This window comes from Leptosomus discolor, chromosome 9 (assembly GCF_034619465.1).
Source record: "Leptosomus discolor isolate bLepDis1 chromosome 9, bLepDis1.hap2, whole genome shotgun sequence".
Taxonomy (NCBI): Eukaryota; Metazoa; Chordata; class Aves; order Leptosomiformes; family Leptosomidae; genus Leptosomus; species Leptosomus discolor.
In genome coordinates, this window is record NC_141399.1 from 31340654 (window position 1) to 31361326 (window position 20673).

A 20673-nucleotide genomic window follows, 5' to 3' on the forward strand; every position below is an offset into this window, starting at 1 on the left:
GGACCTGGACCATAGATGGGACAGACAGGAGGGGATGTGGGGCTGAGAAGTGGGCTCAGCGATGGGAGATTTGGCTGCATCAGTGAGTCCATAATGCCCATCACTTTGAAGTTGGGTCCTTGAAGGTGATGGGAAAAGCACCCTGTTGCTCAGCTGTAGGCCAAGCTGGTCTTCATTACCTCCTACCTGCAGGCAGGAGCATCCAGGATGCAGGAGCCACATCTCCCTTGTAACATCCTACCCAAATCTTGAGGCCAACCCTGCACATACCCACCAGCTGTCCGCTGAACCCAAAGGTCTGCCCCAGCTGCGGTTCAGCTTGCGGGATACCAAAATGCTCCCTGTCTTGAAAGTACCCTTCTTCCCTCACGCTTCCCCACAAAGCAGAGGGCTACGGGGTGGTGGGTGCCCTGGCCCAGTCCCATGCACCCTCTCCCAGGGCTGGATCTTGGGATCAGATCTTGAAGCTGGGGTGGTAGTAGGTGCAGGTAAACGTCACAGGTCTGGCTGTGGGCAGGCTGGCATCCCCTCCTGCCCCACGGTGGGACCTCACTGTCCCTGGGGCTGCCTGACACCTCTTCCTTGGGGGGAAACCCTGTTTTGAGGCACCTTGGGGTGCTTGTAGCTGCCAGGTCCCAGTTGGGCCAGGACTTGGTGGATGGGTACTAGGGAGGACCCCAGAGGCTCGGGGTACACAGGGTATAGCATGGGGGCTGGCAGGGCTAGGGCTGGGGGAGTGGAGGTCCCAGGGTGGGTGCTGCAGGGGGGTCCTGGTCTGGCCATGTTGGGGGTGTCCTGAGGCACGGGTTCCCTACAGAGATGGGGAGTCCTGGGGTGGAGGATCCTGGGCAAAGTTGGGGGGGTTGGGGCAGGGACGCAGGTGGGGTGCTCTGAGGCAGGGGGCTCCACGCTTGGTGGAAACCTGGTCACAGCAGTGGCGGGATCCCAGGGCAGGGGGGTGGCGGGCACGGCGGGGATGCCCTCCTGGGGGACCCCAGGATGGAGGGTCGGGGCCCGTCGGGGTGTTCCGCCCCCTCTACCCGTCGGGGCGCGCTTGGCGGGCTGACGGTGCAAACCTCCCCCGCCCCGCCGGGGCACGGCACAGCTCGGCACGGCTCGGCACGGCTCGGCCGGGCCGGGACTGCCCGCCGGGGCGCCGAGCGGCGGGGGAGCCCCGCTCCGCCCCGCCCCGCCCCGCCCCGCAGCGCGGCTCTTCTCTCCGCTGTAGCCCGGGATGGCGCCGCGGCGCGGCTGAGCGGCCGGGCCGGGCCGGGCCGGGCCGGGGCCGGGATGGACGGCCCGAGTGGGGGCTGCCCGCCCGCCACCACCGCCGCCCCGTCGCGGGCGAAGCTGCCTCTTGGCATCGTCTTCTCGACGGCGCTTTTCTGCGGGGAGGGGGCGGCGGCCGCCGTCCTCTGCCTCTCCTACGGCCACTCCGACGACCGCTTCTGGCTGGCGCTCACCGTCTTCTTCGTGCTCTGCCCCTCCGTCCTGGTGCAGCTCACCCTCATCTTCGTGCACCGCGACCTCAGCCGCGACCGCCCCCTCGTCCTGCTCATGCATCTGCTCCAGCTCGGGCCCATCATCAGGTGAGCGCGGCAGGGGACGCGGGGACACCCGGCAGGGGATGCGGGGACCCCCCGGCAGGGACGCGGGGACCCCCCAGCAGCGATGCGGGCACGGGGTGAGAGCAGGGCCCGGGGGCCGGGCGAGGCGGGGCGCTCCGGGCACTGGCTGGCAGCAGAAATCTGCCCGTGCGGCAAACCCCGGCGTGCCCGGAGCTGCTCCTGCCGCCTCCCCGTCCCCCTCCTCCCCGGGGACACTGCTGTTTCTGGCCACCGGCCCGCGGGGGGCTGCTCGGCCACCTCTCCCCGGCGGCGCGGCGGTCCTGCCTGGGGGGTCCTGCCTGCTTTCCTGCCTGCTGGACCCCGTTCTGGGCAGGACTCGGCTCTCCCAGCCTGTTGCCTCTCAGCTGCTGAAAAGGTTCTTCGCACGATCGCTTTCTGCAGCCAGTGTTTCCCTCTGACTTTGGGATTTGCCATCGTCTGGCTTAGGCTGGGAGCACAGATGCAAGTCCCAGCTAGGGTGCTTGAGGGTGAATAGGAACAGGGCTCCTGCCCCCCAGAAAAGGACCCCAGGCCTGGGACAGGTGGGGGCGATGGGACACAGAGGAGAGGAGCTGGGTGAGGAGCAGGGCTGGCACAGGAGCTGAGGGGCACCGGACCATGCTAGAGAGCAGAGAGCGAGGGGGTGGATATTGCACAAGCTGGAGAGGTGCTGATCTCTCACTCCTTGGGAATGCTGCCCTGCGTCTCCAGGCTGCTGTCACCCTGGCCACCCTGCTCAGTGAGAATGCAAAGGGTGTTGCAGCGGGCAGCATGGTAGAGCCGCCATCTCCATGGGGCTCCTGTCCTGAGGGCATGCTGGCAGCCATGCTTTGGGGCACGCCGTACCCACAGAGCTGCAAAAACACCATGGCCTGAACCGTGCTTCCTCCATCACTGGAAACAAGCAGGGTGCCGGGGGCGTCCTCATCTTCAGAGGCAGCCAGGCAGCCTCACCTCAGCGCTGCCAGCCATTGGAAGGGCTGCAGGTCCACGTCAGCCCACGCTGGCCCACGGTGGTGTCACAGGTCTCATCACACCAACCACGGCTGTCTGAGATGCTTACGATGATGTTTGACTGCTTGCGAGAGCCGGCCAGAGCTGCTCAGAGGAGACCACTTCAGTCGGCTCCTCGGGCTGAAGATGGAGCCCAGCATGCTGAGGAGGTCTGGCAGGGCACTGGGAGCCAGCTGGGACTGCCCTTGAAGCTGGGCCTTTTGGATGAAACTGTTTTCCTGTTAGAGTCTGCAATAAGCCATGAGTGCTGGCCTGATCTGGCAAGAGAATTTATCCAAAAACCTCATTTCATTTGGGTCTGAAACAGAGCAACTTCTGCTGTCCTAGTGAGCGCTCATAAATAATGACATCCTGTTGGTCCCAGAGCCAGCTTGTCCCCGGGTGGGAGCCAGGCCTGTTGGATGGGTCCTCCTCTGCTGATCGCCTCTGGCCCATGCACACCCACTTCATGGCTGTGTGTGGAGGGGCTGGGGGTCCTGTTGCCCGCTGGCCTTGCAGCAGGGAGCAGCGTGGGAGAAACCTGCCTCCCCTGCCTGCACATGAGGGTGCTCCATGGGGAAGGGGCCGGGAGGGGGCCGCGGAAGCGCTGTCTTATCTGCCCATGTCACACCCGGCTTCACCCTGCGCTCCCCTTCCTGCCGTCACCACCAAGAAGGAAATGTAGAAGCCTTCTGCTCAGGAGGAGAGATCAAAGACAATACCAGAAAGTTTCTCTTGCTTCTTTTTAGAGGAAGAAATGCATTTTGTGCCAGTGGGGAAAACACAGCCTGAGGGTGATTAACCCCTTCTTGTAGCTCTAGCTCCCAGCAGAGCTACAGTTTCTGTGGGTGCTGCACCTCTTGCAGCAGTTCTTGCACCCCTCGCTGGGGCGGTTGTTGTCCCCCTGCCCCACATGCTCTGCCCTGAGTGCTGGAGCAGCCACTGGGCATCCCCGTGGTCCTGGTGTGACCCTGCCCTCATCCTGACATCCCCAGGCCAGGGACTGCCCCCAGCACTGCTGAACAGTTGCCCAAATCAGTTGGGCTGCACTCGGCAGGAGCAGGGTTTGGCCAGCACTGGGTGAGGGGGGGCTGGAGATGCCAGGAGTGGGGCCGGTGGACACGTGGGGAGGCTGGCGGGGTGACGGCTGCCACGTCCATGTAGGTGCGTGGAGGCCCTGGTGGTGTACTGCTGGTCGGGGAAGGAGGAGGAGCCTTACGTCTCCATCACCCGCAAGCGGCGACTGCAGAAAGGCTATGAGGTGGAGATGGAGCAGGAGGTGGGCCACTCGGTACGCCGGCTAGCCACGCACCGCAACGCCTTCAAGCGCGTGGCTGTCATCCAGGCCTTCCTGGGCTCCACCCCGCAGCTCACCCTCCAGCTCTACATCAGCGTCCTGGAGAAGTACATCCCCGCTGCCCGAGGTAAGGGTGCCTGGCATGTGGGCTCCCCCGAGGCTGTGCAGGTGGGGCCCCACCAGGGCATGGTGGCAGGTCCTTAGCTGCGTGTGCCGGTGTGGCTTCCGAAGTTCCAGGGGCTTGCTGGGGTCATGGCTGACACTGGACTCCCCTAAATATGGAGCAGAACCTGCAGAAGTTGAGCATGTGTCCATCCCCTGGTTTTCTTTTCCCATGCTGAGCTCTCTGCTTTCCAGCTTGCAGTGAGGCTGGGGAGAGTGGGAAGGGCTGGCCATTACTGAGGTGCCAGGCTCTGCTCCCAGCCCTGGTGCTTGCAAACATCTGTCCTACAGAGCTGTGCCATCCACCTGGTGCCCTGTCCCATAAAAACGTCATGTCCCTGCCCCAGGCTCCCCAGTCTGCATTAGTTACTATTTGTTTCCAGCTAGCTATGGGCTCTGGCTTCCCCACAATCCCTCCGTTGGATCTATTTCTGCTCCTTTCCCAACAGCCAGAGCTTCCAGCCCAGTGTTCCCACTCCCTGGCTCCCTCACCTGCTCCCAAGATGTTTATGTGCTCGAGGGCTGGATGTGCTGAAGCAAGCTTTTAACTCCCACTTCGGCGTGCCACTGAGCCAAGCACGCAGGACTGCTCTTGCACCATTCCAACTGTAGCGCCTGGTGAAGGCACCGCCCTCGCTGACCTGCTCTCCTGGCCATGCTGGGAGCCCAGTCCTTGCCCTCTGTGCCCATGGCAAGCGCATGGGAAGGGGAACATGGGAGATAGCCCACCAAAACCCCCTCCTTGGCCGCAGACCCCTGCGAGGGTGTTTTGGGGAGTCAGAGCAGCAGAGAGAGGATGATCCCCAGCACTCCTCCAGCAGCAGATGTGGGAAGCGAATCCTGGTTCACATGATTCCAGTGATTCCCTCTCAGCTCAGGTGTCTCAGCTCAGCCCTGCAGGTCACAGCCACCGCCGCTGACATGGCACAACTGGGACCAGCTGCATGCTTCCCTTTTTCTCCGCTGCGGTTTTCCTGGCTGTGCAATGCGAGCAGCTGCTGGTGTTCCCTACAAATGACCTTGGCTTTGAAGCCCCCAGGTGAGGGTGGCTCTTGAGATGCTCCCAGGGTGAATGGTGGGCTACGGTGGTGTGGCTCTTGGCCCAGGTGAAGGCAGAGGGTTGCTTGCAGCACAGACCGTGCCCCACTCGCCCTTGAGCGGCATTTCTTGCACAGAGTAGGGAGGGTTAGTGCCTTGTTCAGGCATAGGAATGGCCCCAGTTTGGCAAAGGCCTCTGGTTTATTAGAGTAGAGAGAAAATCTGGAAGCAGAGCCTCCTGCTGCCTGCAGCTACCCCCACAGCCACCCCATCATGGGGTCTGTCACCACCAGCTACGAGCTGTCCCAGCAGTGCTCACACTGAGCCTCCTGCTGCAAGCCCTGATGCTTGGCACCCCATGCTTTGCACCCAGTGTTGGCACCCCATTCTTTGCACCCATGGTTGGCATCCCACGCTTCACACCCAGGGCAGCAGAGAGGCTGGGCACACAACCCAGATCCCAGCACTGCCTGACTCCCCTGCCCTCTCCCTCTGCAGCCGTCCTCATGGGCATCTGCCTGGTGTCTGTCACCTATGGAGCGCTCATCTGCAACATCCTGGCCATCCAGGTCAAGTATGATGACTACAAGGTCCAGCTGCGGCCGCTGGCCTTCCTCTGTATCGTGCTGTGGCGCAGCCTGGAGATCTCCACCCGTGTGGCCGTCCTCGTGCTCTTCAGCACCGTCTTCAAGCACTGGATCATCCCCATTGCCCTGGCCAACCTACTGGTGGTCTTCTTCTTGCCCTGGGTGCAGTTCTGGCGGAGTGGTACCCGCCTGCCCGACAACATAGAGAAGAACTTCAGCCGGGTGGGCACAGTGGTGGTGCTCTGTGCCTTCACCCTCCTCTACGCCAGCATCAACATGTTCTGCTGGTCGGCTGTGCAGCTCAAACTGGCTGACCGGGACCTCATTGACAAGTCACAGAACTGGGGCCGCTTGGCCGTGTACTACGTGGCCCGGCTGGCAGAGAACACAGCCCTCATCATCCTCTGGTACTTCTTCAAGACGGACGTCTACGAGAATGTCTGCACCCCACTGCTGGTGGTGCAGCTGCTCCTCGGCTACTGCCTGGCCATCTACTTCATGCTCCTCTTCTTCCAGTACCTGCACCCCTGCCGCCAGCTCTTTCGGCATAATGTCGCTGACTTTCTGCACTGTGTCTGCTGCCGCCGGCACCCGCCGGGGACTCCTCTGCACCTCCAGGCACCCTATGAGCCCGGTGTGAGGCACAGCATCGTCTGAGGCATGGGCAGCACCCAGCTTCTCCTGCTGGCTACGGACATGGGGACGGGCAGTGCTGGGCTGTGCCAGCAGCCAGAGGGGGCTCATGGCACAAGCCGTGCCAGAGGCAGGCGCTGCCTGGCCCTGCAGTGGCAGTGGGTCCGAGTGCATCCCTGTGGTGGCAGGGGGACAGGAGTGTGCCCACCAGCCCGGGACCATGCACATGGACACAAAGGACTCACGAGGTGCCAAACCACAAGCTGCTGCAAGTGGGCTGCCATGTGGTGCACAGACACTGGGGTGCCCGGACACCCCCACCTGCCTGCTACAGTACATATGGTGATGTCAGGGCCACGGGTGCCGACAGGACTGTTTTAAGCAGTAAAGAAACTTTGCTGTGGCTACGCGTCCGGGTGCTGGCGGGTGGCCGGTGACTCACGCGGAGGGCAGGGACTGTCCCGCCGGGGCTGGCATGGGTGCACACACCCGCTGCCCACGTAGCTGTCGTGCTCACGGGCACCAAGCTGGGGCTGCGCCAGCGGGAAGTGGGGATGGGGGGGAGCCCTGAGACGGTAAGATGCAGGAACATGGCAGGATGGGGCCCAGCCTCATCTTACTCCTCTGTCAGCATGGCCATGGCTGCAGGCCAGGAGCAACCCAGCACGCCAGCAAGAAGCAATCCTGCCCAACCTGTTCTTCCAGGCTCGAGGCCCCACTCCTCCCACCCCCCCACCCCCACCCCCACCCCCCCCCCCCCCCGGCCACTGGATGCTGTTCCCAGCAGAAGCGCTGAGCACCACGGAGCTTGGGACCCTGCAGCAGAGGGCAGGCAGAAGGGGAAGGGGTCCTGGCAGCTGGCGTCAGGATGCTGATGGGACCCAGACATCCTGGCCCCAAACAAGGAGTGTGACTCCTCACCCCCCAGCACCCATTTGTGGATTCAGCTCGGTTTGGAAGGTGGTGGGTGCCAGGCTGAGGGTGCTCAACACTCCTGAGGTGCCTATGGAGGTGCAGCACCGCTGGCACTCAGTCTGAATTCGCCCACTCTGGAGTGGCTCCCCAGGCCAGATCCTGGCACTGGTGCAGTGCCGTGCCCCGGGAAGCTTCTCTTCCTTTGGTGGTTTTCTTGTCAAACAGGGGCAGTGAAGACTGGTGAGGGAGGCCAGGGAATGGCACATCTGCTGAGGTGGGCACAGGATGGACCCTCTGTGACTTCCTCCCACCAAGAAATTCCTACTTTAAAAAAAGCCCATTTTTGTCCCCAAATATTGCAAAATAACAAAAGGAGCAGCCTGATGCCCTGCAGTGCCCAGCCATGGGGCCCTGGGGGACCTCTCAGTGGAGGGGCCGTGCCTGGCCAGAGCTGGGGTCTGGTTTCGGGGCCGGCCGGTGGGGTCAGCCCTGCTTGCCTGGAAGGTGGCCTTTGAAACCGCACGGCATTTCCTCAAAGGCTTCTCAGGGGAAAGTCCCTGCAGTGCCGTTCCTGCAGCTGGGACTGCCGCACCGCCTGTCGCCTCCATAAAACGTCGGGCAGGCGCGAGCAGGCAGACACGGAGACGTAGCACCATGGGCAACTGGCTGGTCAACCACTGGTTCTCGGCTGCTGTCCTCGTGAGTGTGCGGGGCTGGGGGGGCTCATCTGCCGGGAGGGGCTAGGGTGATATGGGGGGTTAGGGGAGCATGGTCTGGGCATGGCCCTGGAGGGCTCGTGGGGGAAATGGGGGCTGACAGGCTGTCCTGGGGCTAGGCTGCAGGGAGAGACAAGCGTCCCCTCCGCTCAGACAACCTGCAAAGCAGTGGCGGCCAGAGGGGGGTTTGGAAAACTTAATCCTTAAGGGAAACACGACTCAAAGGAAAGGGGGGATCCCGCTACAAAACTTAAAAATGCTGCTGCTTTGCCTGCCGCTTTAGCTGGGAGCCTCCCACGTGCCTCTTCTCCCCACGTGAGAGTAGGAGGCTCCTGTGAGAGCCTGCGCTGGGGTGAGGAGCCTGCACCGCAGGGACAATCTGATGGTGCTGTGCTGCAGCATCACTGGTATAACAGGGCTTGCCCAGCTGGCACCATGCTTGCTGCTCAGTACAGCATGAGGAGCTGCAGATTCCTGGGGAAATGGGGCTTTGCAGAAAGTTGGGTTATTTTTGGTTTTAAAATTACATTAAAAAAAAAAAAAAAAAAAAAAAAAAAAAAAAAAAAGCGCAAATGCAGGGCAGAGTGGTTCTGGGAGCTCTGCAAAAAATCAATGGCTGTGAGAGGGGCCAGTGTGGGGTGTAGCAGGGTTGGGCAGGGGGTGGCAGTGCAGCGGGTCTGGGTCAGCCAGCTCCCTGCGAAATTTCCTCCTCCCAGAGTCTTCCCTGTGCAGCCCCGACCACCCTCTGGATCTGCCCTCCTGCCGTGCAGGCATTGCCTGCACTTGCCTTTCCTCCTTCCTCATGCGTGGGTGATGCACAGGGCCGTGGGTGACAAGATAGTTATTTTGCAAGACTCCCACACCTCTCCCCACCTTTGGCCCTGTGTCCAGCCCTGCGTGTGCTGCTGCAGCTGATAAGAAAGCAGGAGGGGACACGCTGTCCTGACACCCTCTGGCTGTGCCTGCAGTGCTGCGGGGCGAGGGGGGCCCTGGGCTGGGGTCCCTCATGAGGCTGCGGCTTTCCCCCACAGGCAGCCTGGCTGGGCATCAACATCTTCCTCTTCACATACTACTTTCTGTTCTTTGACCGGGATGAGCGGTACTTCTACACCAGGGCCATCCTCGGGGTAAGGTGCTGCCTGCTGGGGCACATGCACCCCTCAGAGCCCTCCTGCAGTGGGGTGGGGGCTGCAGTGCCCCATGCCCCTTCCTTGTCCTGCCCTCTTCCAGCTCACCATCGCTCCATCCCTGTCCCCAGGCCAGTATTGCTCCATGCTGGTCCCTGTCTTGTCCCAGCCCAGCATCACCCCTTCCCAGTCCCCAGCTCAGTATCGCTCCCTCCCAGTCCCCAGCCCAGCCCAACATCACTCAGACCCAGCTCAGCACCACTTGGCCCCGTCCCATCCCAGTCCCAGCACAGCACCATGCTGGGCAGACCCATGGAGGGGCAGCATGGCTGCAGGCAGACATACGCCATCTGTGGCATGGGACAGCGGCACTCACCACCCCCCTTCTCTCCCCAGTCCGCCTTGGCGTGGGCACGAGCATCAGCCAAGTGCCTCAACTTCAACAGTATGCTGATCCTGCTGCCCGTCTGCCGCAACCTCCTGTCCTTCCTCCGCGGGACCTGCTCGGTGAGTGTCCTGTGGCAGCATGGCCAGCGTGGCTGTCCCCATCCCTGTTCCCATCCCTGTCCCGACACTGCCGCCTCTGCCCACAGTGCTGCAGGCGGACACTGCGGAAGCAACTGGACCACAACCTCACCTTCCACAAGCTGGTGGCCTACGCGCTGGCCCTGCTCACAGGTACTGCCCCGCGCTGGGCTGGGGCATGGTGGGGACTGGGAGGAGGCCAGGGGGGTGACTGCCTCTTCCCTGCCCAGCTGTGCACACCATCGCCCACCTCTTCAACCTGGAGCGCTACAACCACAGCCAGCAAGCCACTGACGGCAGCCTCCCCGCCGTCCTCTCCAAGTTGCACCTACAAGGCAGCAAGTGGCTGAACCCCATCCACTCCAACCAGACAGTGAGTGCCAGCCCCAGCATCCAGCCCCCCGCCACTGCCTGTCCCCCACCTCCCTAATCCATCCTGCCATCCCCGTAGACTGTTGAGTACGTGGCCTTCACCACCATCCCGGGGCTGACGGGGGTCATCATCACGCTGGCGCTCATCCTCATGGTCACGTCCTCCACTGAGTTCATCCGCAGGAACTACTTCGAGGTCTTCTGGTACACGCACCACCTCTTCCTCATCTACTTTGCCGGCCTCGTCATCCATGGCATTGCGTAAGGCTCCTCACCGCTCCCTGAAGGCAGGACAGGGAGGGGCAGCAGCCACAGACCCACGGTGGGGCAGCCCTGCCTGCCCCAGCGGAGCGGTGCAGCCGCAGAGAGGGTCCAGTGGGGCTGTGGGCTCCCCGTTCCCAGGGCTGGCTAACCCAGCTGACCTCATGCAGCGTGGCTCAGCCCCAGCTGGTGAGGCAGAGGCTGGCCCCTGGGCTCACCCCTCGCCTCCCCACAGAGGGCTGGTGCGTGGGCAGACGGAGGAGAGCATGGAGGAGGTGCATCCCCATTACTGCGCCCACTATCTCGTGCACAAGGACGAGGACTGCAGCCACAACTGCTGCAAAGACCCCGAGTTCGGGAGCATCCCTGCCGAGGTAGGGCAGCGATGGGGTGGCTGTGGGGGAAGAAGCCCCTTCTTTGCCTTTGGGATGCTCCAGCCCTGCCCTCCCAACTCTTTGCTCTCCTCCATCCCTGCAGTCCTGGAAGTGGGTTCTGGGCCCCGTCCTTCTCTACATCTTTGAGCGGATCCTCCGGATCTGGCGTGCACGGCAGAAGGTGGTTGTCACCAAGGTGGGTGGTGCAGGAGGCTGTGCCTACTGCCAGCTCCTTCCCTTGCAGCCACCGTTGCTGCAGCTCCTGCTGGGGTGGCCATGGGAAGGACAGGGACTGCTGCCAAAGCCACTCGCACAAGGACAGGAGCCAGGCTGGGTGCTGAGCCCCATCCCTGCCCCACAGGTGGTCATGCACCCTGCCCGTGTGCTGGAGCTGCAGATGCAGAAAAAGGGCTTCTGCATGGAGGTGGGGCAGTACATCTTCGTCAACTGCCCTGCTATCTCCCTGCTGGAGTGGCACCCCTTCACCCTCACCTCGGCGCCCGAGCAGGACTTCTTCTCCATCCACATACGGGCAGCTGGCGACTGGACAGAGCATCTCATCGACACCTTCCAGCAGCACAAGCCGGAGATGCCCAGGTAGGCTGGGGAGCACCTGAACAGACCATCCCAGGGATTTGGATCCAGTACTTCTTAGCCAGGCCCTCCCTTGGCCAGGATCAAGGTGGACGGCCCCTTTGGCACGGCCAGTGAAGACGTGTTCCAATACGAGGTGGCCATGTTGGTGGGAGCAGGCATCGGCGTCACCCCCTTCGCCTCCATCCTGAAGTCCATCTGGTACAAGTTCCAGCAGGCTGACCAGACCCTCAAGACCAAGAAGGTATGGGAAGCCCCATGGGACCAGCCATGGGTTTCTCCATGCTGGGCTTCCCAGTCCTTGACATTGCATCCTTCCACCCCTCCTGCTCTGCTCCACCTTGAGGAACCCCTCTTCCCTTGCATCCCAGATCTACTTCTACTGGCTCTGCCGGGACACGGGAGCCTTTGCCTGGTTCAATGACCTGCTTGCCTCGCTGGAGCAGAAGATGGCCGAGTCGGGCAAGGCAGACTTTCTCACCTACCGGCTCTTTCTCACCGGCTGGGACACCAGCATCGTGAGTTGACCATGGGCAGACATGACTGCAAGGGGGGACATGGAGTGGCTGAGGCAGGCAGGAGAGGGAGGGCAAGCACGTCAGTGGCTTGCAGGCAGAAACTCTGGGAGCAGTGTTTGGTGGGCATCAGCAACGGATGCTCCTCTGTGGTGCAGGACTGGAGGTGGGCTCATGGGTGGCGGCTGGGGTCCTCACTGTCCCCACTCTGCCCAGGCCAACAATGTGGCACTCCGCTTTGACACTGCCACGGACACAGTGACAGGCCTCAGGCACAAAACCATCTTTGGTCGGCCTATGTGGAACAGCGAGTTTGCGGCAGTGGCTGCAGCCCACCCCAGGTGAGAGCCAGGCAGGGGGTTTGGGGTGCTGGAGCTGGGAGGCACCCCCTCCTCCCCAGCACCCAGCACCAGGCTGGGCAGTGCTGGTTTTGGGAGAGGCATGCTCACGTCCTGCAGGGGCCCCAAGAGGCTCTTAAATCACTTCATCTGTGAGCTGCTCATCCACCGCTGACAGCCTCGTCCTGTGTGCAGGTCGGTGGTTGGCGTGTTCCTCTGTGGGCCAGGGGCCTTGGCAAAGAGCCTGCAGAAGTCTTGCCACCAGCACTCCAGCCTGGACCCCAGGAAGGTCAAATTCTACTTCAACAAGGAGAACTTCTAAGTGGCAGCCAGGCTGGGACCCCAGCGGACAGGAGACCCTGACGGTATTGCCTCACCCCCCATGCCACAGCATGGCCAGGAATAAGCATCTGCTAAAGAGCGTGTGCACCAAAGCCAGGCAGGACATGGCAAAGTACTTCTCCGTGAGAAACTCGAGGTTCAAAGACTGCTGCCTTCCTGACCTGGTCTACAAGGGTTCCTCATGGGGGGAGCGGGCCTGCAGCTCCGCACAGCCCCCCCGTCAAGAAACCAGAGGCACATGCTGTGATGATGCTGCTGGAGCAGCGGGAAGCAGCGGGAAGACCCAGCAGGCTGGGCAGAACCACGGGACAGGGACAGGACAAGGGCATGCTGAGGAGGCACTGGGGGCCAAATGTGCAGTCCTCCCTGTAAAAGGGTAAATTACATTTTCCTTCCTTTGCAATAAAAGCCACCGTGGTGACTCAGTCTGTGCAGGTGCGAAGGAAGCACAGTCTTTGCCCCCTTGCAGGGCTGCAAGAAAAAAGGTGGTTCATAGCAAACCCCCTGGGGTGCAGGGTAAGGCAGTTCCCCCTCTGCAGGGGCCCACTGTCATGACCAAAAGCCAGCCTGCACCGCCCAGGGCGACTTCAAATGCAGCTCATGCAGACAACAAATTCTGCTCAAGCATATGCAGAGAAGAGGGGGGAAAAAAACACCCTCCCAGAGCAGGTCAGTGTGATAAATGATACAGCAATTGGATACGGAGCCCTTCCTGCCCGGTCAGCAGGACAGAAAGCCGAACTCCCCCTGCTGCCCTTCCCTTACACCCCCGTGAACAGCTGTGAACAGCACAGCACGTAAAATGCCACGAGTAGATCTTGCGCTGCTGCTGGGGAGAAGGACGGAAGGCGAGTGGTTTGGACTAGCCTGGAGCCAGGCCAGACTGTTCCCAGAACCCAACAGTCCCATTACAGCCTCCACCAGAGACCAAACAAGGCAGCCAGACACATGGCTTTACTCAAACCCTCCTCCCAGTTTATTTCAAACATCATAAAACATACAGACAGAAAAAAGAATGAATGGGAAGGGAAAATGTTAGCAGGGGAGATGAAACCTCTCCCAAAATGCAGCATCAGCTCAGACAGCAATGGGAAGCAGCTGCCATGGAGCATCACCTCTGCCCACGCAGACGGCATCTCCACCACGTGCCTGCCAGGCCTGCAAGAAGGAAGGGGAGGAGAGTGAGCCCCGGCATGGAGAGGAGAAGCAGGGCAGATCCCCATCCTGAGCAGCTCTCTGATTTACCAATGGGGAGCAGGCACAAGCCAAGGACAGGTTAAGTACGTTACCTGTCAGGGCGCCCCGGTGGACTTCTGGATCTGCTCCTTTAGAATAAGGATGCTCTGCCGTTGCTCCGGGGGCAGCATGGCGATCTGGTCCGCCGTCAGCTGCAGAACCTGCATGATCAGGGCTGCCTGTGGGGAGAGGGGGGAATGAGAGACATGCCCTGCCAGAGCAGCCACAGGTTACCACAGCCAGGAAGCGGCTCTCCCTGCCACAGTAAGGCACATAGGAAGCGCCGCTCCCATTGTCTCACCCTTTTCCTTTTGTCCTCTTACCTTCTCATGATCCTGGGGGGTGACCTGGCTCTGTCCAGGGCTAAAGCCTCCGGGCTGACCAGCTCCTTGGACCCCTGCCCCAGGAATGCCTCCTCCCTGCATACCTGCTCCTGCCATGTTAGGAACCTGTGGGCATGAGAGAGGGGGTAAGGACCAAGGGGGCTTTGGACCCAGTCATACAAACACAGGAACATAAAGCAGATGATCAGATGGAGGCCCTCACAGACAGCCTGAAGATAGGCAAGCATGGAGAGAGAAACAGGCTATCATGCGTTTTATGTGCTCTCCTCTCCCTCCAACCCCTGCACTCCTTCCTGCGCATCAGGAAGAGCTGGAGAAAGGCCTGAGCCTTGTCCTGTCCCCAGCAGATGGGCAGTGCCTGGGGAGATGGGACAGATGCCCTGACCCCCTCAGCCAGCCACTGATTCAGGCCTGGTGCCTCCCGGAGGTGCTGCTCTGTGTGATGTCCTCCCTTCTCTAGCTGCTGCAGAACATGCTCACACCCCCAACCAGCCCCTATCTACAAGACAGGGTCAGTGCCCAACCAGCTGAGCAGAGGTGTTACATGTACCTGGCGGGGCCCCTGCGGGCCACTGGCTCCCATGTTAAGTGGCCCAGGACCCTGTATCCCACCAGGCATGGGCCCACGCGGATTGGGACCAGGCCCTCGAGGCTCCAGGCCCCGTGGCTCCATGACCCTGGCCTCCAGCACTCGTGGCTCCAGGACCCGTGGCTCCAGCCCTCGTGCCTCCAGGGCTCGTGCCTCCATCACCCGGGGCTCCAGCCCTCGTGGCTCCAACCCTCGTGGCTCCAGCCCTCGGGGATCTCTTCCAACTGCAGAGGAAAGACAAGAAGCTGTTGAAGAGAGCAGCACCGCAAGGAGCGTGGGAGCAAGCCTGCTGCCTCCTTTGGCAGCTAGCAAGTGCCCCGGAGGTGCAGGGCTGGGGGCAGAGGGGACATGCCTCGAGGAAGTCCCTTGCCCAGTGGAATTGTCCCTCTTTGCCCTGGAGTCAGTCGTTTCACTGCCCAAACCCCCTTCTGATGTCTCGCACTGGGGCAGCGGGCTCCACTCTGACTTCTTGTCTGTACGCTTTAAGCCACGCATTATTTCATGCCCCCTCTCTCACCTCGAGCATCCATCAAGGGCCCCCGTGGCTCTCCCATCAGTGGTCGGGGTTCTCCCATGGGTCCCCCCCTCATCTCATGGGGGGGGCCACGGCTGTCATGACCAGGCATATGGTGCATAGGGGCTCCCTGGTGGGGCGGCCCAAGGTAACCTCTGACGCAGAGAGACGAGGAGAGCAAAGCAGGAGGAGGAGAAAAAGCGAGAGAGTGTGAATCAGACACTGGCTTGGCAAGGTCTGGGCAGAGCGCTGGGATTGCCCCCGAAGCCGGCCACAGGGAGGAGGGCGAGGCTGGCACAGGGATGGGTGCTGTTGGCCCCATGGCACAGGGCTGCTGCCATCACCCCAGGGATGCCCCGTCCCCGGGGGAACAGGCCAGCCCCCACGGTTGGCAGCACCAAGGCCCCTGACTGGGCAGCAGTGACTCCTGGAAGGCTGGTGCCATCCCTGTCCTCAGTGAGAGGTCACCCTTGGGCAGGGGACAGTGCCAAGGGCTCCTCTCCTTCCCTCTCCCCTCACCTGGGCTCCACTTCTCCAGTGACTGAGAGCAGGGTCCCTCCGCGAGGGTCATTCGGGGCATCTCCCAAAAGGCCTCGGGGCGGCGGGCCACTAGCAGGTAGAGGTCCGCGCTGCATAGGGGCCCTCGGGTCTGGCATGGGCACTGCCAGGGAGACACACAAGAGCTCGTGAGGATCTGCATGACCAGTGCCGTGCTGAGACTGTCCCCCATCGCCCTCAGGGCTGGGATGCGGGGCGGCCTCGCTGCTCCCCGACATGCAGGCGGCTGAGCCGTGCTGACCGCCGCGGGGGCAGCCCCTCACACAAGGCCAGAGTGCACCGAAGCCCCTTCCCTGGCTGCTGATTTTATCCCTCTCTTTCCCTCTCTGGATCTACCTCAGGCTCTTTATAGCACCAGGTGGCCAAAACGAGTGCGGGTACCCCTGTGACAATCTCTACAAGCTGACGTGGGGCCAGGAGCAAAGCAGACCTGGAAGGCTCCTGGTAGTGAGGTGACAAAGGGGGCTGCATCCGAGGCAAAGGCCCTCTCCAAGCAGACTCTCCCTTTCCACTGGTGGCTCTCTGTGTACGGCACTAGCCTGTTCTCCAGCCTCGGAGGAAATCCTGCCGCCTCCTCTCCTCCTCCACTTATCCCTGCCAGGCTACAGAGTGATATACCAGTCCCTGGCCCCGAGCATAGCGGGGTGAAAGCTGCTCTCTGCACACTCCACAATGAGCTCCACGGGAGGAAGGAGCTGGCGGGTGCCGGGATACCTTGAACGCGTTCGATAGACGCAGGCCTGGCAGGTCCCACGGGCGAGAGCTGCAGGTTCCCTGGGCAAGCAGCAGGAAAAGAGGGAGAAGAGCAGACACGTAAATAGTGTATGCACACATGCACTCAGCCTTGGGGACGGTGCTGCCTGCAGGACCACCTCCACTCCCTGAAGTCCCCCAGAAAACCTATGGAGGAGATGCTGCATGCTGCAGGTCTGGCTTTACCAACCTCTTCCATTAACGCCACCTCTGTCACCCCAGGCGTGACAGCCAGCTTGGCATAGCCCTTCCCTTGCTCACCATGTGAACGTGCAGGGCAGGAGGATGTCCTGCTGAGAGAAGTGGCATTCTGCAGGGCAATGCTGCACCCCACAACGCACAGCCAGCCAGCTCGTGCCCGCAGCTTCCCACAGCACTCCCCAGTGCTAATTTTCTATCTGCTCTCCAAAACCATTTGGATGCCAAGAACTACCAGGTTGCTTTCAGGAAGATTGTGCCCACCCCAAAGAAAATGAGTCAGCTGCCCCTAAGTACCTAAGACCAGAGGATCTCAGAACAGGTCTGCCACGTTCCTGAAACGAGGCCTGTGATACAAGTCAAGGCAATAGGGGCATCAACTGCCTGCACACCTTATTACTGGGAGAACAGGAACATCTCGGTTGTACTAACCCCGACACACGGCTTGACGGGGCAGCAACGCAACGTGTGAACCGTAAGGAATCCAGCTCCGGGGCTGGGCCGTAGAGACCGTGCAGGCGGAGGGAAAGCCAAGCCGTCACTCACCGGGAAATTCCCTGCCGAGCCTCGCACTCACTGTCGCAAGCAAAAGCGAAGGCCCAGCTCCCTCTGCCGGGCACGGTGCAGGGAGCGCTGGGAGACGCGAGCAGACGCGGCAGCAGCACAAGCTGCTTCCCAGCACCCGGGCAGAGAAGGAGCAGGACAGGGACCAGAGAAGAGCAAGCTCCGCCTGCCCGCACAAGCACAGGGACAGACACGGGCTCACAGAGAGAGGGAAAACACGGCACGTCCCGCTCAGTGGGGCCCTGCGGGGCCGACTCCTAGGGCACGTCTGCACAACACGGCCCAGAACAAGCTGGGAGCAAACTGGGGCATGGGCTGGGGCCCTGGAAGCAGGAGAGCGGCTACCACAGCCTTGCGCCTAAGTGAACAAACCCGGGCGCAGCCCAGCGCTGCAGGAGCGGCCTCAGATCCAGGAGTGGCAAGGCTACAGGGAGCTGGCACGGGCTCCTTGGTGCAGCACCGCTCAGCGCCCGTGGCCTGGGCCCCTGCCAGAGCGAGGCTCACATAATGCACAGCACTACCTCACGCCTCTTTTACCTTGTCCACGCTCCAAGGGGACAGGCCCTCCACCTGGCATCCCAACCTGCGGCTGCATCCCACCTGAGAGGGAACAGGCAGAGATCAGATCCCTCCTCAGCCATCCTTGCACCACTAACCAATTCCTTTGGCCCCAAATACCTCCCCACTCCCAGCTCCTGGGTGAGCATCCAGAGGTTTATTTTCTTGGTGTTGGTACCTCACAGAGATAAGCCAGCTTTCTGGACAGCCGCTGGCAGTAGCCACACCACCACCACACGGTACGGGACTACATGTGCTCTCACGGGGCCAAGCCCTCTGGTTAGAAGGAAGGTAGAGGGGGACTGTCTTCAGGACCCATGTGCCCAGGGCAGCCCAGTTCAGCCGAAACCCACGCAACTCACCTCCGGGAGCCATGGGGCCAGGGCCCGGGCCCTGCACAGGGGCTGCCATCTGTCCTGGGGCCGGCACACCTCCCTGCATGGGCGGCTGCATCAGAGGAGGAGCACCGTTTACGTGCATCCCACCCTACCCAGGAGAAAAAGTGGACCTCAGGGAAGCCCCATCACTGGGGCACATGGGCTCCAGCTGGGGGAGCAGGAGCCAGCAATGCTCTTTTCTCTCCTGCAAACCACGTACGTCACGTAGGCTCTTACTATGGGCTGCGGCTGGGACGAGGGGGTATTCTGTGGGTTCAGCTGGGCATTTGGCCCTGGCCCAGGCCCCGGTCCTGGTCCAGGCCCCGGCCCTGGCACTGACTGCTGGTTGCCTGGGATCAGAGGAGGAACACTGGTCTGGCGATGCAGGATTTTCTAGGAGCAGAAGGAGGAGAAAGGAGTTCTCTTCCACCCCCCTTCCACCACAGGCTTCCACTGATATCCTACCAACCCCAGATGAGGCAGTAAGGGACAAACCAGTGCGATCTCCGGGTCCACGATCCGCATGACCACCTGGGCCTGCAGCAGGGCATAAGCCAGCTGGGGGTTCTGGAGCAGCATGTTCCTGGCTTCCTGGGGGCTGTTCTGGACACACAGCTGAGAAGACACACGCAGATCAGAGCTTCGGCAAGGCGCGACAGAGGCTGCAAGGGCACGCGCAGCGGTGGTAGACCCTGTGCTCACGCAGAGAGTGCAGCCCTCCACTTCACTCACCTTCATCTGCTTCATCAGCTCAAACATCTGCTCAGGTGGCAGGCTGGCTACTGCCCGGCTGATGGACTCCGGAGCGTCTTCAGGATTGACAGGGTCCCCGTAGGGTGACTCTATGATGGGTGCACCGGTGCCCAGGCCTGCAACAGAGTTTGTGACCTCGTACGGCAACATGAACCGGCCGTTTTTAACGGGCTCATCAGAAGGGAAGCACCATGCCATGATGGGGAAAGGGAGGCAGTAAAAACAGGGAGATCATCTGGGAGAGGAAACACAGAGCTGAGCCCTCTGCAAAACTACTGCTGCATCGCTTGGAGCAGGTTAGCTCTGCAAAGTCTCCACCTCGCCAGGCTCACAGAAGAGGCACACTTTGCAACACCGAAAAGGCCAGGCCCAGCATGACAGCAGCATGCTCTCCACCACAAAATTCAGACTCACTCTTCAGCTCCTCCTTGTTCTTCTCGCTGGCCGCATTGTCGACGCGCAGGGCCCTCCCGCTGAACTCTCGCCCATTCAGGTTCCGCATGGCACTGAGGGCCGTCTCCTGGTCTTGGTACTCACAGAAGCCATATCCCTTTGGCTTTCCCGTCTCCCTGTCATACACTAGCCTGCACAGCAAGGAGGAGAGAACCACCACCGCTGAGGGTAGTGCAGGCACCGAGCAGTGTGCAGTGCGCACAGCTTCCCATCACTTGGGAGCGGGCTACTGGGGTATACCACACAGGAGCGCTGGGGAGCAGAGTGAAGGCACCGGGGTCAGGTCAAGGCATGTAACAGCCGGCCCTAAGCCAGAGCCAAAAGCCCTCCCGGATCCAGGCCGAGGAGTTTTCCCAGAGCTCTAGCGTCCAGGAAGGTCACCAGCTGGAACACTGTGCTTCCCACAAAGGGAGCTCCTGGGGGCATAGGACTGGACGGGCTGCTCCTGGAGCTCCTAAGCCCTCAACCGAAAGCTCTCCGAACTCTGGCACCAAACCAGAAAAACACCCCTGCAGAGCTGCTGGGGTAGGAGTGCTCTATGCTCACATCTCTCTGCACAGAGTCTGATCAGGACCTGAGCACTTATCTGCCCCAGCTCCACACCACAGCAGGACAGCTGCCTCCAGCCTGGAGCAGCGTGCCCACGTTCACGCTGTCGCTCTCAGGCCGTTATGCCCTACCCCTCCAGGCGATGCCAGCACAGGACCTCAGCGCCTGCACCCCGAGCACAGCTACCACCGCCTCACAAACCCCCCAGAAGCGGCGCTGCTCTGCGCTGCTTCGCTCCTGCCCGTCGGAAGGCACAGCACACCCCGCACGGCCCCACGCCACCCGCGGGGCTCGGGGCGAGATTAACCCCCGTTGCCCCGGGGAGACCGGCAGCCATCCTTACCTAAAGCTGACCACGGGCCCAACCTCTGAGAAAATGTCCTTCAGCTGCTCCTCTGTGGCTTCGTACGGGATATTCCCCACTGTAGAAGAGAGACGGTGGCCGCCGGTCAGCGCGAAGGCCGAGGGCTGCGCCGGTACCGGCCCCGAACGGCGGCGAGGGCTCGGCTCGGCTCAGCCAGACCGCCCGCCCTCGTCCCTGTCCCTGTCCCTGTTCCCGTCCCCGCGGCGCTCACCGAAGACGGAGCGCAAGGAGCGGTCCACGGCGGGGTCCCGCACCGACAGCCCCGCCATCCCGCCGCTCGGGCCCCGCCGCTGCTTCCGGTCCCCCGCCCTACACCGTCCCCCCGCTTCCGCCCTCAACAAACATGGCGCCGGCGCGGTGCGGCGAGGAAAGCGCTCCGGAGGGAAACACGGGCCCACGTCGCTGTCGCCTGCGGACTGCACTCGGTAGGAGCGGGACGGGGGCGGCCGGGATACCCGGCCCGGGGG

General features: G+C 61.9%; 3 protein-coding genes across 7 annotated transcripts; 2 read left to right on the forward strand and 1 right to left on the reverse strand.

The window, feature by feature from the left end:
* Window positions 1-1290: 1290 nt before the first annotated feature.
* On the forward strand, window positions 1291-6341 carry XKRX (XK related X-linked). The gene is made up of 3 exons (XM_086470287.1): window positions 1291-1589; window positions 3765-4024; window positions 5596-6341. Exons 1-3 carry the CDS (start codon window positions 1291-1293, stop codon window positions 6339-6341), a joined length of 1305 nt encoding a protein of 434 aa, XP_086326413.1.
* A 1545-nt stretch (window positions 6342-7886) lies between these two features.
* On the forward strand, window positions 7887-12412 carry NOX1 (NADPH oxidase 1). 4 transcript variants are annotated; one of them, XM_086470189.1, is made up of 13 exons: window positions 7887-7935; window positions 8984-9075; window positions 9472-9582; window positions 9669-9753; window positions 9831-9973; window positions 10052-10233; window positions 10469-10607; window positions 10711-10803; window positions 10969-11204; window positions 11283-11445; window positions 11573-11719; window positions 11933-12057; window positions 12250-12412. In XM_086470189.1, exons 1-13 carry the CDS (start codon window positions 7887-7889, stop codon window positions 12374-12376), a joined length of 1692 nt encoding a protein of 563 aa, XP_086326315.1. In that variant the 3' UTR covers window positions 12377-12412. The 4 variants fall into 4 exon arrangements, with proteins under 4 accessions (XP_086326315.1, XP_086326314.1, XP_086326318.1 ...); XM_086470188.1 differs by having other exon boundaries at window positions 7887-7931; window positions 8980-9075; window positions 11283-11444; window positions 11530-11719; XM_086470192.1 differs by lacking the exon at window positions 11573-11719.
* A 937-nt stretch (window positions 12413-13349) lies between these two features.
* Window positions 13350-20483, reverse strand: CSTF2 (cleavage stimulation factor subunit 2). 2 transcript variants are annotated; one of them, XM_086469877.1, is made up of 15 exons: window positions 20418-20483; window positions 20186-20264; window positions 19255-19424; window positions 18820-18956; window positions 18583-18702; window positions 18325-18480; window positions 18073-18196; window positions 17690-17752; window positions 16352-16411; window positions 15599-15740; window positions 15083-15234; window positions 14527-14789; window positions 13956-14081; window positions 13686-13811; window positions 13350-13554 (listed from the first exon to the last, which is right to left on the reverse strand). In XM_086469877.1, the coding sequence occupies exons 1-14, from the start codon at window positions 20473-20475 to the stop codon at window positions 13689-13691; spliced, it is 1773 nt and encodes a 590-aa protein (XP_086326003.1). In that variant the 5' UTR covers window positions 20476-20483; the 3' UTR covers window positions 13350-13554; window positions 13686-13688. The 2 variants fall into 2 exon arrangements, with proteins under 2 accessions (XP_086326003.1, XP_086326005.1); XM_086469879.1 differs by lacking the exons at window positions 15083-15234; window positions 15599-15740; window positions 16352-16411.
* Between the last annotated feature and the right edge of the window lie 190 nt (window positions 20484-20673).